Below are 12,888 nucleotides of genomic sequence, written 5' to 3' on the forward strand. Positions count from 1 at the left end.
GTCGTGTTGTACTATAGGACCGGGGAAAGGTAATTTACATCCATACACTCTTGGATGAAACTCAAGGGCAATAGTGTGTGGGATGACTTGTGTTGATTCTTACTAACTCAAGTATCGTTGATTTTGGGATCGATGAATTCAAAAACTTGTTGAACATCTGATTATTTTTTATGTAATATCTATATTTGGACTATTGTTGTACTAGAAATATTTGCATGTTATTTTTGAATGAATTGTGATATTTCTATTGTTATTTCGAGTGTTGCGAATAAAAGGAAAAAAAGCAGGGACAAACGATTAGGGGACATGGTTGGGTGGCCGACTGTTGGTGCTAAAACCGGTGGATCTTGGATAGGGGGTTCTTGTCTGTAGGTCTAGGACAATGGTAACAGGGGACGAAGGGAGACGATGTTTACCCAGGTTTGAGCCCTCTCGAAGAGGTAACACCCTACGTTCTGCTTGGATTGTATTAATGTGATGGAGTACATAATACAAGATGATCTACATCAAGACTGTATGATTGTGTTCTAAACCCTAACGCTAGTAATCGTGCCTCCAAAGACTAAACCCTCAGCTTATATACATACAAGGGTGCCTAGGTTGCACGCATGATCTGTTGCCAACGCGTCATTTAGGGCGTGTTCTGGACTCCTCCCAACTCCACCGAATCCACAATTTCAACTTCTGGAGCGAGCTCCTCACTTCACCTGGCGATAGAAAAGCGTTCGGGAGCGAGGCTGGCTTCTCCCAGCGCTGCAGCCCAGCTGGGAGGCCAGAAGCCTGTTGGGCGCTCCTTTTGGGCTGGCTGTAGGCAGCCCATTAGGAAGCAAATTTCCTATTTGTACAAAGTTGTGATGGTTTGGGCTGGCTGGACGCAAAAAGTAACAAACAAGTTGTACGTGGTGACGCCTTGGACTTGCATGCACAGTTTTTTTTTCCAGTAGCTATTTGCAGCGATTTTGGCTACACAGGAACATGTACAGAGAGCATTTCTTGGGCACATGGAGCAACAAATGTACAACAAACATGTATTTTTTGAAAGTTCCCAAATTTTCTCAGCTAATATAATTTATAATTTAGTAGAAACTAATTCTCTCATGTGTCATACAGCAAAAGCTACATTTGCATATAAGTTTGCAATATGGTCACACATCTAAAATCACGAACATGATTACTTCACCAAGTAAGAGCAATGGCGGTAGCTACTTCATGCCTAAACAAATCCATGTTAGGACCACTTTCTGCCGTTGTTGAAGCATCCGATGCATTTGAAGGAATAGCATACTTCTTGTATCTATCAGGAATGGTTGGAACATAATCCGGATCCCTCTCACATCGAAGAAAGTGGAGATCCTCTTTGTCATGGAGGCGGACGTAGTTGTGTAGTGTCATGGTAGCCGCAACAATCATTTTTTGTGTTGCAATCGAGTAGTTTGGCATCTTGAGCAAGATTTGCCATTTCATCTTCCACACACCAAAGGTTCTCTCTATGGTATTGCGCTTGGAAGAGTGGATCCGGTTGAACTTCTCTACGGGAGTAGTTGGGGGCGCACCTCTTTGGAAGTCGGGGACGTGATAGCGTTCTCCTTTGTAGGGTGCTAGATAGCCATCTCTGTTAGGATAACCGGCGTCTACAAGGTAGTACTTGCCTACACAAAGTAACAACAAACATGATTGTGAGTTGGAGGATATGTTACATAAGTTACAACAACAAGAAATGCTAACCCTTGGGAGGATGTGGGAATGTAGCCTTGTCATTTTCAATAGCATGGAATAGCACACTTGTGTCATGCATAGAACCCGGTTGTCCAATTGAAGCATATGTGAAATGCATATCAAAGTCGCATACTGCCATCACATTCTGAGTTGTTGCACCCGTTCTTCCAATGTACCTTACTTTTGACGGTCCCTCCGGAATAGAAGCCCTAACATGTGTCCCATCTATTGCACCAATGCAGTCTTTGAGGTGAGGATAAGCCCGTTTGTCACGCTTAATCCTATCATGCACAATGTGAAAATTTGGGTCTTGAGGCCTAATGTAGTGAGATGACATCTTGATCACACAATGTAGAACCTCATGGAACTTACGGTGGACTGTATCTGCTCCATGTTTGAAACGGTTTTGGGTCCTCCTATTTGATTCACAACCCCCCAAGGTCCACAAGAACATAGCAAGAGACTCATAAGTGGTAACAAAGCATGTTTCTTTGAGGTCGTACTCCGCCACCAACTTGTCATGAAGATCAAAGAACACATGTGCATTCATTCTCAACATTGTGTACGTCTCTCCGGGTGTGCCAATAGTCTCTTGCAACCATTCAAAACCAGTCAACCTAGATGTCCTAGGCTCGGCCTTCATGACCCAACTTTTACAATACTTACCAACTATGGATGACACACCTGAGCAACGCATGTCCATATCATGTTGATATTGGAAAACCATAATTTTCTTTCTTTCATAATGAGTGTCATCATCACTTTCGCCTCATCTTGCTTTAGGAAAGACTGAAATGATGAGTGAGAAGCCTCGGCAATGTCACCAATCCTTGTAACTTGCTCACACATCACTTGGGCAGTCTTGGGTTTCTTGTTCTTCTCTGGAATGATGATTCCAAGCCTCACTTTAGATGAAGTAGGTGTTGCCTGAGATGCTTGTTCTTCCGTATCATCCAAATCAAGATCCTCGATCTCATCAACATTGATGGATTCTTTCACTGCCGCACTAGAGGGGGGAGGTATGCCAAAAGAGGGATTCCAATGGTCAGTACCATCGGTTGTGATATCTCCAAAATAACCCGCAACTTTTCTTCATTAGCAAGTCCTTTCTTCTTGAACTTGCCACAACCTTTAATATCCTGTAATACAACAAGTGAAACACATTATTAGTAAATCAAAAGATATGGCTAAAATAAGATACATGATACAACAGCCAAAGAACTCACAATTTTAGCCTTCTTCCACCACTCATCATCTTGTGACACGGTGTTGTTCACATAGTCCCATCCGGCTCCGGTCTCCCGAAACTTGAGTTTCTTGAACAAGGGGAAATCAGCTTTAAGCTTGTCCCATTTGTTTTTCAATTGCGTGTGTGTGTAATCAAGCCCGGTTCTCATCTTAAATTGTCTTGTCACCTCATCAAATGCATTTGGGGTCAAATAATTGCCTGGCCTATTTCCAGCGTCCACTTGGTCGGCGAACAACTCACATACAATCTTAGTGTTCTCAACGCTCCATTCAGCAGTCATGCTTGACACTTCTCTACGAAAATGCATGTCACATTGGACCTCACATGTACAAGGATAATATGAAAACTGAAGTTTTTTGCAAAGCCAAAATCATGTCATAACTGAACTATACTTCAGAAATAAAGTAATATCTTAACAGAGCAGTACATATACTAGTTTTTCACTGTTAATATCTTAGCAGTACACATATTTAATCCTGACAGAGGCCCATATCTTAGCAGTACATATACCAAAGGTTGAACTCCCTAAATCAAAAGTACCATAAGATCTTGAATTATACTAGACAACAAGACCCATCACAGGGATTTGTGCTTTAATCGCCACCTGAATGAGGCGCACTGCAAATTACCCATAAAAATTCAGTTTACATACACTGCACAAAAATTCAGTCATCCATGTACTAGTTCTCCATGTACAAAAATACAGTCTTCCACTACGACACACTTCACATATCACATTCGTACTCCATGTACTGCTAATATCTTAGTACACATACACTGCTATATCTTAGTACACATACAGTGCACAAAAATTCAGTTTCCATGAACAGTACAGTACAGAGTAAACGAACACCATGTCTGCCATAGGTTCAGTCAATGGGAGCTCACCTTGTGGTTTGGGCGAGGGCTCTCGGCCTTCGGACTGCTGCTCCTGGCTTCGGCGGTTGTCTCGGGCATCAACGGCGTCCGGGCGAGGTCGCCATTTCCATGTGGTCGCTGCTCCAAGCTGGTGGCGGGACGAGCGCCGCTGAGCACGGGATCCTGCGGCAACGAGGCCGGGATCTCCGGATCTGTAGGCGGAGGAGGGGATCCGGCCGACGACCGGGGGTAGCGGGCGTGGCGGCGCGACTGGCGGCGGCGTTGAGGGTTCGGGTGGGATAGTGGTGGGCGTGAAGGAGGAAGGAGCAGAGGCAAAACTGTTCGAGAGAGAGGGCTGCTGGCTTGTTCTGTTAGCGAGACGTGGGGTCAGCGCCAATCGTTTTCCTTGGCGGTGGCAAAGGTTGTAAATAGGTGGAACTCCAGCTTCCACGAATTCGTGAAGCTCGGTTTTCGTCGCTCCACAAAAATGAACTACGGCCCAAGACAGCTTCAGGATTTCAGCTTCGTGGAGCTAATCCGTTCGGCAGCGTCTTCTATCTGGAGTTTGTGAAGCTGGGAGTGGGAGAGGTTCAAAACAGGCCCTTATAGAGCAATCCTTAAAGTACATGCCAAGTTTTTGGAGGTTTCCAACTTGATCACGTCGTGGTTCACAGCTTCGGTAGCTCTTCTTTTTTAGTGATTGGCGGGCCATAAGCCCAACCCATGGATTGCAGGCCGTACAGATTAGTACTTCTTAGTTCATGACACCGTCAAAAGCCCTTGAACTGCAGGTTTATTTTCAAATAGCAAAACTAAAACAGGTTATTTTTGCGTGTGACTGATGTGTTGGTGTCCGTTCCAAAAATAATTTTTTGAGAAAAGGTGCCCGTTTCAGGTGTCACAAGACCTACCTAAAGTACATAGCCAGGCCCAGTATAGCCTTCGTGCGCCAATCCAGCCCATCCCATCCCAGCCCAGCCACGGCGTCCCCTGCGACTCTAGTTCGCGCCGTGGGCTCTGCCGCCGCCGCCGCCCTCCGAGGACCCGCCGCTCGCCGTCTGCGCGAACGCGCTTCTCCCTCCGGAACCGCGCCAACTACAAGCCCCACCTAATCGCCCCCCAACTGAAGTCGCGCCCCCTCCCCGACGCCAACCTTCATCTGTGAAGCGCCGGCGGCGGCCTCCACCGCCACCACCAGGTAAGGCTTCGTTCTTTCTCTTTCCTTTGTTCCTTCGTTGCAATTGTTCGGCGAATGGAAGCTAACAGATAGAGAGAGGGCTCCATCTCTGACTGGCAGCGACCTGTGTGCTGAGGTGAAAATTTCAGAGGGTACATCGTGGGCAGTTTAGGTTATTTCACATGAGGGTATTTGGTGTAAACAGTTGGGGCATGTAAAATCCACTCCCCCTTAAGAGTTGTTGTATCGTCTGCAGTCCCGATCTTTGGTAAATTAATTTGCTAGCTGTTTAGCACAAAGTACAAAGGGACTGAAAGGATTTACTTTTTTGCCAGGCAATCCTAGTTGTGTATTTCGCCTACTGCAAACATTCCCTGGATAGTTGTATCTTGTGTATTCAGTTCTTGCTTCTGAACTCTGTAGGTAATCTGGTTGGTGAAGTGCAGGATTTACTGCTGTACAAGTGCAAATTCTTGTTGGGGATGGCAAAGGAAGCTGAGAAAGATAAACAAATTGCTGAGGAGGAGGAGGAGGAAGAAGAAGAAGAGTATGTCTTGCTAGAGTTAGATGATGTTCATTATTCCTGCATACAACCAAATGCCCCTTATATACTCTCTGTAAGTTGGTTTCATCTCACAGTATGCAGCTTACTGGTACAAAAGGACATTAGGCTCTGTTGTAAATGTAATTAAGAAGATGTGGTGTCTCTAAATTGTCCTTAAGCACTTTTGTCATATTGATATATATAAAGAAAGAGTTCACTTTAGATTTGATTATATCAGAAATGTTTAAATGGCCAATAGAGTCCCAGAGCAAATTATTTTTTTGTTTGCACTAAGATGAAGCAGTAGGTTATGTGCTGGTTATCTAAGAGAGTTCTTGCCATTAGTATGTTCCACTTCTTACATGAAAGGGCTATATATGTTTCTTGTGTTTGGAGCAACCTTCCTTCAGATTTGTTTTTAGGTTGCCATAGTCAATGGATACCGTTATCAGATACAAATTCCTGTTCAAGTTGTGTCTATGTCTGTTTCGTAGATTCATGGCAACAAGCTAGGTAGTTATGCGTTTAGTGATCGTCTTGTTGGCTTATTTGAGCTACCTGTACAATTTTGCTTACCGCCTTTATGTGTAGTTCGCTAAGTTATTTGTAATCTTCTTTTTCAGGGTTTGGATACATTGACTCCTACCTTGGTAGTAGGTGATGGCCTGAAGATGGTGAGTATTATTCATGTTATGTTCGCTTTTGAAGACGTTTACTTGTCAAGTTAAGGGGCATTATTCTTTTTTTTTTGCGGGGAGTTAAAGGGCACTATTCTATAGTTGTTTGAAGTTTATCTTATTGAACTTTTGGCACGGATGTTTTATATGGCTGCCATCTATAATAAACCATACCTTTGAGACATGGAGTGAATTTGTTGGTAGGGGTGTAGATCTTTCATATTGTATGAATGTACAACTAATGTATCATTGTTAGAACTTTACTTTGGGTGCTAATGTAATTTGTTTAATGAATGAATAAAGTTCGATCGCCTCCAAAAGGGAACTTTACTTGGGGTTCATATTTTAGAACGATATATCTGGATACACCCATTTATCTGGATATGTTAAAACTTTTTCATAATAGGAGACTGTCTGGAGAATATATTGAGAAAATATTGTGAGTTATTCTTTGTGTCTATTATGGTGAATAAATAGATGGAACTAAGGTTCATGTGAACTCCATAATTGTTTGTGATAGCTTTAGCACTAACAAGCACTGTGTTAGCTGATGTTACCTGTACCAGTTAACTTCATTGGTTTTTCTTCCTTTTTTTTTCTTCTGTTGTTTAAATATTGGAATCTCTACTTTAGGGCTTCTAGTTGTTAACCTAGTTGCTGAGTGAGCTGGTGGCTGATGCCTTGTTTAATGGCAGATTGGAGAATACGAAGAAACGGTTGGCACATGCTATTTATTTTCAGAAAGTGGTGAGTGTTTGCATCCCTCTGCAGCCTCTTTCTTTGCAGCAAACATTTCGCATGTCCTGTTAAATCCCATAACCGAGTTTTGTACATTAACCTGATACCCTGTGAATACGATGATGCCGTTTCCTTCAGATTTCCATGCTTGTTTCGTATGAGATGGCACCTTGTTCACACATAGCATGTTTTTATCTAACTTGTCGGGAAGGCAGGGCAACATTGCCATTCATGAGGAACCTCGTTCCCTGGCGCCGACCCTAGTGCAATTTTTACAGTGGATTCATTTGCTTTTTAAAATATTTTGCTTCCTTTCCAGATGCTCCACCAAAACCTGTTCATGGAGAGCCGGCACCTCCCAAGGAAAACAAGGACAAGCAAGGCAGAAACATCAAGGAAGCACCGCCCAAGGAGGTGAAACATCTGACGAGCGTTCACAAGATCCTCAAATTCCGGTCGACCAGTGAGGGTCGTCAGGAGCACAGAGCATACCGATACAGGGACAAGGAGTTTTGACTCTTCTAATGCACACAGCAAGCGATCCTTTGACCCTTGGAATGCGAGGATAGTACTCCTTAATCTTAATTAGCCACTAGCATTCTCTATCCCGAGGTAACCAGCGGTTGCGATGCATGATTCCGGTGACTCTTATCCTCTCTCTATGAAGTATGCACTGTTAATCTTGTGAAATTCTGCAACAATGGAGTTCCCGGTCTGTATGTAAACTAATGCAGCTCTGCCTAAAACTTGGTAAAACATCCAGTGCTTCTGAAGCCATCCAGTGCTTTTTTGGACCCAAGAAGCCATCCGGTTCTTGAGTTAGAAAAAGTCGTTGGCTTCCGGTTGCTTTGCAGTTTGCCCCACTTGCTATTAGTCTAGTCTAGACCAACCTCACGCGCAACCGGAATGGATCTGGAATTCTAAAACCTCTTTAAACGCCTAGACCGGAATCTTGATAGCGATTCCCATGTAATATAAGAGTGCCGCCCTGTTGCCACTTGCACCATAGAAAACACCGAGAGCTCCTGCGCTCCTGCCGTGAACGTGGGAGGGAGGGGGAGACCAAAGACCAATCGCAGCGGTCGTGTGTATAACAAAACAAAGCATACATACATAGACCCAAGCCAAGGCAAAAGGAGCCAGGAGTTGAATCATTTTGAGCTCCTGCGCCGCGCTAGATCTGAAGAGAAGCAAAGATGCAGCATCACAGCAGCCTGCTGTGCTAGACCAGTCCTTGAGCGTGGTAGCATCGGACTCGGAGATGACGGGGATGATGGAGTCGGTGAAGGCGAGGCCGGCGAAGGGCGGCAGCGAGTACCGGCGGGTGGAGCCGGAGGAGGAGGAGGAGCTGGACGGGGCGGAGTGGGCGCGCAGGGCCGAGGCGGGGAGCCGCCGGCGGAAGGCGGCCGAGCGGTACGTCTTCACCTGCGCGCTCTTCGCCTCGCTCAACGCCATCCTCCTCGGCTACGGTCAGTCATCTTCTCTTCTTTCATTCCTCCATCTATGTTTCCTCCCTCATCTAAGCTCCCATTCCCCTTCCCAAATATTGCCAAACACGCCGTGAGGATCCAACCTTAGTTCTCTGCTCGGGGAGAATGCGTCGCATCGCAACGTTGTTTGCATGAAGGGGTTCGAATGTTGCTGAGCACGTCACGCGATCATCGGCGGGCACAAAACACGTGGCGTTTCTGTAGCTTAGCAAGAAACTGTTGTATTGAGGATCGGAGTAGAGAACATTGTCGTGTTTGGCAGATTGAGGTTGGTAGGTGTGGCCGTGTGGGAGCCTCTGACGCAGAGGGGACCTGGGACTGGGAGCCGGGATGGAACTGTCTGAGATGGATCGTTGGTTTGCAGCGCTAGAGCCTAAGGATTGGTTAGTCCAAACCACCATGGAGTTTGCTTAAACTTGTAGAAAAGTGGCATCTGCACTGAAACTAGTACTACGTAGTACTACAGCTCTGTCTCACTCACCTGCCAACTCGTCAATCCGGCCAAATTGCAAATCGCATTTTTCACCGGGCTATCTGGCCTTTACCATTTGCTTTTTTTTGTTTGGAGTTTTCCACTATCAAATACCGCCAGAAATCTTTTATAACAGGAACGATCTACATCACTCAAATTTTCAGAAACTTGAAATAGCTGACAACGTAGACGTAGTTCTACACCGTGTAAATTACTCCGGAATCCAAGAACACGGTACGGTAACAGTCTGACTCAGCAATAGTCGCAGTCCTGTTTGCCGGCGAGGGCGCGTCCAAGTCCACCTTCCATAATTTTCGATGCCGAAACCGAGTAGGAGTACATGACCTGATGACCATGACCCAGGCAGACAAAATCGCCAAAACCAGCCCAAATAATCCCAACCGAACTCTAGCCCCAGAGACTTTTTTTTTTGCGGTGGACTAGCCCCAGAGACTCGCAAGAGTGGACCGTTCTCTTCTGGAAATGTTTTCACTCGAAAAGGAAACGTACTATGGAGTAGGAGTACAAATCTTGGCACCTCGCCTCGCCCAGACCAGTAGGAAAGAGACAGGCGAGCGGCGAAGCGGAAGCACGTCGACATCCCCCACCATCCCCGCCTCGCGCCTCGTTCGCCGTTAATGACCTCCAAATCGGACGCCACTCCGCGGCAACAGCAGCGTCGCCGGCAGCGCGGAGCGAGGCGATGGCGGGCGCGGCCGACGGCAGGGGGAGCAAGTACGCGGCCCTCCATCCGACCGACGGGCCGGAGCTGGACGCGGCGGCGGTAAGCCGGAGGAGGCCCTCGGCGTCCGAGAGGAGGAGCAAGGAGAGGTTCGTGTACGGCTGCGCCATCTTCGCCTCGCTTAACGCCATCCTCCTCGGCTACGGTGAGTCCTCTCGCGATGCCGCGGCCGGAGAGTCTACGAATAGAAATGGCTTGTTGTGGTGCGCCCCCGTGATTGGAATCGTGAGTTCGCTCGTGACATCCTTCTGATGGCGATAGAGATTTGCAACTGCTGACGCTAGATTTTCATCCCTTCACGAGTGAATCTTGATTTTATTCTCAGCCAACACCATAACAGACTGAAGAGAAAACTTCGAAACTGCGACATGAAGTTAAGACCATGTTATCTTGATGCAACATACAGTTACATACCTATGTACGTAGATGATTTAAAAATTCAAACTGAGATTTTCAGCATCCGGAACATGACTAGTGTACTTAGTTTTTGTGGCTGCCGTGCTATTGAGCTTCTAAGAGATTTGAGATTCCATGCTTATCTATCTAACACTTATCATAACCCAAGACTCATGCTGCTATCTGCAGATGTCGGTGTCATGAGTGGCGCAATCATCTACATCCAGAAAGATCTCCACATCACCGAGTTTCAGGAAGAGATCCTAGTTGGTTGCCTAAGTGTGATCTCACTCTTGGGAAGCCTGTCAGGAGGAAGAACGTCCGATGCCATCGGCAGGAAATGGACAATGGGCCTTGGTGCGATCATCTTCCAGACCGGTGCAGCCATCATGACATTCGCTCCTTCGTTCACCGTGCTCATGATAGGGAGGCTTCTCGCCGGGGTGGGCATCGGCTTTGGCGCCATGATATCTGCCGTCTACATTGCCGAGATCTCCCCCGCGGCTGCCCGGGGGACTCTCACATCCCTCCCTGAGATCTGCATCAACTTGGGGATCCTTCTCGGCTACGTTTCCAATTATGCTTTCTCGGGCCTCTCCGAGCACATCAGTTGGAGGGTCATGCTTGGTGTCGGTATCCTCCCGTCTGTCTTCATCGGCGTCGCGCTTTTTGTGATCCCGGAGTCCCCCAGGTGGCTGATGATGGAGAAGAGAGTTCCAGAGGCCAGGGCGGTGTTGCTGCAGATAAGTGAATCGGAGGCTGAGGTTGAAGAAAGGCTGGCTGAGATTGAGGAAGCTGCAAATATCATGAAGTCGGTTAATTCTGAGGACAAGGCGGTGTGGAGGGAGCTGCTGAACCCTTCTCCGGCCGTTCGTCGGATGCTGTATGCTGGCTGTGGTATTCAGTTGTTCCAGCAGATCACTGGAATTGATGCTACTGTCTATTACAGCCCAACAATTTTCAGGGATGCTGGAATCAAGTCTGACCAGGAGCTTCTTGCAGCAACAGTTGCTGTTGGATTTACTAAAACGATTTTCATACTGGTTGCCATTTTCCTCATTGATAAAGTTGGGCGCAAACCGCTTCTGTATGTCAGCACCATTGGCATGACGGTCTGCTTATTTGCCTTGGGGACTGCACTTACATTGCGAAAGCATGCTGAGGGGCTTATTTCTCCAAATCTTGGGATTGATATGGCGATCTTTGCAGTTTGCGGGAATGTGGCATTCTTTTCGATCGGGATGGGACCGATATGCTGGGTGTTATCTTCAGAGATATTTCCTATAAGATTGCGAGCTCAGGCGTCAGCACTTGGTCAAGTAGGTGGCAGAGTGGGCAGTGGCTTGGTTTCCATGTCGTTCCTCTCCATGGCCCGTGCTATATCCGTGGGGGGAATGTTCTTCGTCTTTGCAGCGATCTCGACCGTCTCCGTTGTGTTTGTGTACTTCTGTGTGCCGGAAACTAAAGGGAAAACTCTGGAGCAGATTGAGATAATGTTTGAAGGTGGCAAGGAGTGGAAAGGAGGTGGCGAGGTCGAGCTTGAAGATACACAGCATTTAATTCAGGGTGACAAGAAAGCTTTCTCTCTAGGTTGATACAATCAGCAAAGCAACAAGAAGCTTCATGTCAGTGCTGAAACAGCCTCGTCCTGCTTCGGGCATCAGATTGAAAAATGATGAAGCTGCCTTCAGCTGCTGCCGATTTTGAGGGCTCAACAGGACTTTACTGCGCATAGGTTGTAACATAGATGGTGTATTGTGTTTTTAGTGTAAAGTACTCCATTATGCAACCATACCACAAGTATCACGTAGAAGGAGGACACAATGCGGTTGTATCTGGTGGTCTCTTCCACCTATAAAATCAATATAGTCGAAGAATTCATTTGTAGAATTTCATTTTAACACAAGAAACAATTGTGTTCTTTTTTCCAGAAAAAAAAGGGTGAGAACAAGTGGTGTGATGCGAACCTCGTGTGTCTTACCTCCGACTGAAAACTAACTGTATGCGCTTCTCGACCGAGCTAGTGTTAAATTACATGGTAATTTTTGTGTTTTTTCTCTAGAATACTAATGATTGTCGTTCGTTGTGTTTCAACAGGCCAATATGAACTTGCAGTCTTTGAAAGTGTTTTTTGTCTCTAGCGCTCTATGCCTACACGACAAGTGTAATATGGCAAGCAAAAAAGATGTCTTCTGAATCATAGCCCTAGTATCGAGTTCGTTTCGAAGAATTAGCCAAAAGAACACATTATGTTCCTTCTGACAACAGGAGTGCCACAGCCATTTGAAAGTTGCAGGGAGTTTGTGCTGCCCATTGAAATCTGATATGCTTTTAAGACAGAATAAGAAGGCCCGCACGGAGGAGTCCATGAATCATGGTCATATGATAGGTTTTGCATCTTCAAGAGATGGTGATTGGTGAAGTTGTCGCAACTCTTTTTTTTCAAGGATACGTCAGGAATGACGTATCGAGATCATAGATAGAAAGTGCCAAGATGGCAAAGATTTGTCGCAACTCTTGAAAGGCCTGAAGTAGTAGAGGAAGGTGAAAGAGATCCACCAAACATCATGTAATAGTGATATGTTCTTACAGATCCACCAAACATCATGTAATATCGATATGTTCTTAGATTGGCGTATGTTACTAGTACTAGGTGAGGTAATGGGAGCTGAAAATCCATGCATGACTAGGCATCTTTTGAAAGCATAATGGATGCACCATTTTGTAAGTGACAAGATGCCATGACTAAACTGAGACAACAGTTTTAGGCTATCTCTCCGTCAAAAGAAAAATGACCATGATGTGATTCTTCTAAAGTTGTTTGATTTT

The 12,888-nt window shown here is 45.9% G+C and overlaps 3 protein-coding genes across 8 annotated transcripts; 2 read left to right on the forward strand and 1 right to left on the reverse strand.

Moving 5' to 3' along the window:
- Nucleotides 1-1,052: 1,052 nt before the first annotated feature.
- LOC119355778 (L10-interacting MYB domain-containing protein-like) lies at nt 1,053-4,186 on the reverse strand. 4 transcript variants are annotated; one of them, XM_037622650.1, is made up of 4 exons: nt 3,854-4,186; nt 2,943-3,253; nt 1,726-2,855; nt 1,053-1,649 (listed from the first exon to the last, which is right to left on the reverse strand). In XM_037622650.1, the coding sequence occupies exons 3-4, from the start codon at nt 2,441-2,443 to the stop codon at nt 1,177-1,179; spliced, it is 1,191 nt and encodes a 396-aa protein (XP_037478547.1). In that variant the 5' UTR covers nt 2,444-2,855; nt 2,943-3,253; nt 3,854-4,186; the 3' UTR covers nt 1,053-1,176. The 4 variants fall into 4 exon arrangements, with proteins under 4 accessions (XP_037478547.1, XP_037478546.1, XP_037478549.1 ...); XM_037622649.1 differs by having other exon boundaries at nt 2,943-3,258; XM_037622652.1 differs by lacking the exon at nt 1,053-1,649 and having other exon boundaries at nt 2,402-2,855.
- Nucleotides 4,187-4,775: 589 nt separating this feature from the next.
- Nucleotides 4,776-7,822, forward strand: LOC119355781. 2 transcript variants are annotated; one of them, XM_037622655.1, is made up of 5 exons: nt 4,776-5,021; nt 5,424-5,617; nt 6,168-6,218; nt 6,917-6,968; nt 7,279-7,822. In XM_037622655.1, the coding sequence occupies exons 2-5, from the start codon at nt 5,483-5,485 to the stop codon at nt 7,473-7,475; spliced, it is 435 nt and encodes a 144-aa protein (XP_037478552.1). In that variant the 5' UTR covers nt 4,776-5,021; nt 5,424-5,482; the 3' UTR covers nt 7,476-7,822. The 2 variants fall into 2 exon arrangements, with proteins under 2 accessions (XP_037478552.1, XP_037478553.1); XM_037622656.1 differs by having other exon boundaries at nt 5,447-5,617.
- A 119-nt stretch (nt 7,823-7,941) lies between these two features.
- Nucleotides 7,942-12,405, forward strand: LOC119355780 (probable polyol transporter 4). Of its 2 annotated transcripts, none has more exons than XM_037622653.1 (3): nt 7,942-8,428; nt 10,249-12,059; nt 12,157-12,405. In XM_037622653.1, the coding sequence occupies exons 1-2, from the start codon at nt 8,221-8,223 to the stop codon at nt 11,652-11,654; spliced, it is 1,614 nt and encodes a 537-aa protein (XP_037478550.1). In that variant the 5' UTR covers nt 7,942-8,220; the 3' UTR covers nt 11,655-12,059; nt 12,157-12,405. The 2 variants fall into 2 exon arrangements, with proteins under 2 accessions (XP_037478550.1, XP_037478551.1); XM_037622654.1 differs by lacking the exon at nt 7,942-8,428 and adding an exon at nt 9,357-9,808 and having other exon boundaries at nt 12,157-12,400.
- Nucleotides 12,406-12,888: the final 483 nt, after the last annotated feature.

Source organism: Triticum dicoccoides, chromosome 2A, assembly GCF_002162155.2.
Source record: "Triticum dicoccoides isolate Atlit2015 ecotype Zavitan chromosome 2A, WEW_v2.0, whole genome shotgun sequence".
Classification (NCBI taxonomy): domain Eukaryota; kingdom Viridiplantae; phylum Streptophyta; class Magnoliopsida; order Poales; family Poaceae; genus Triticum; species Triticum dicoccoides.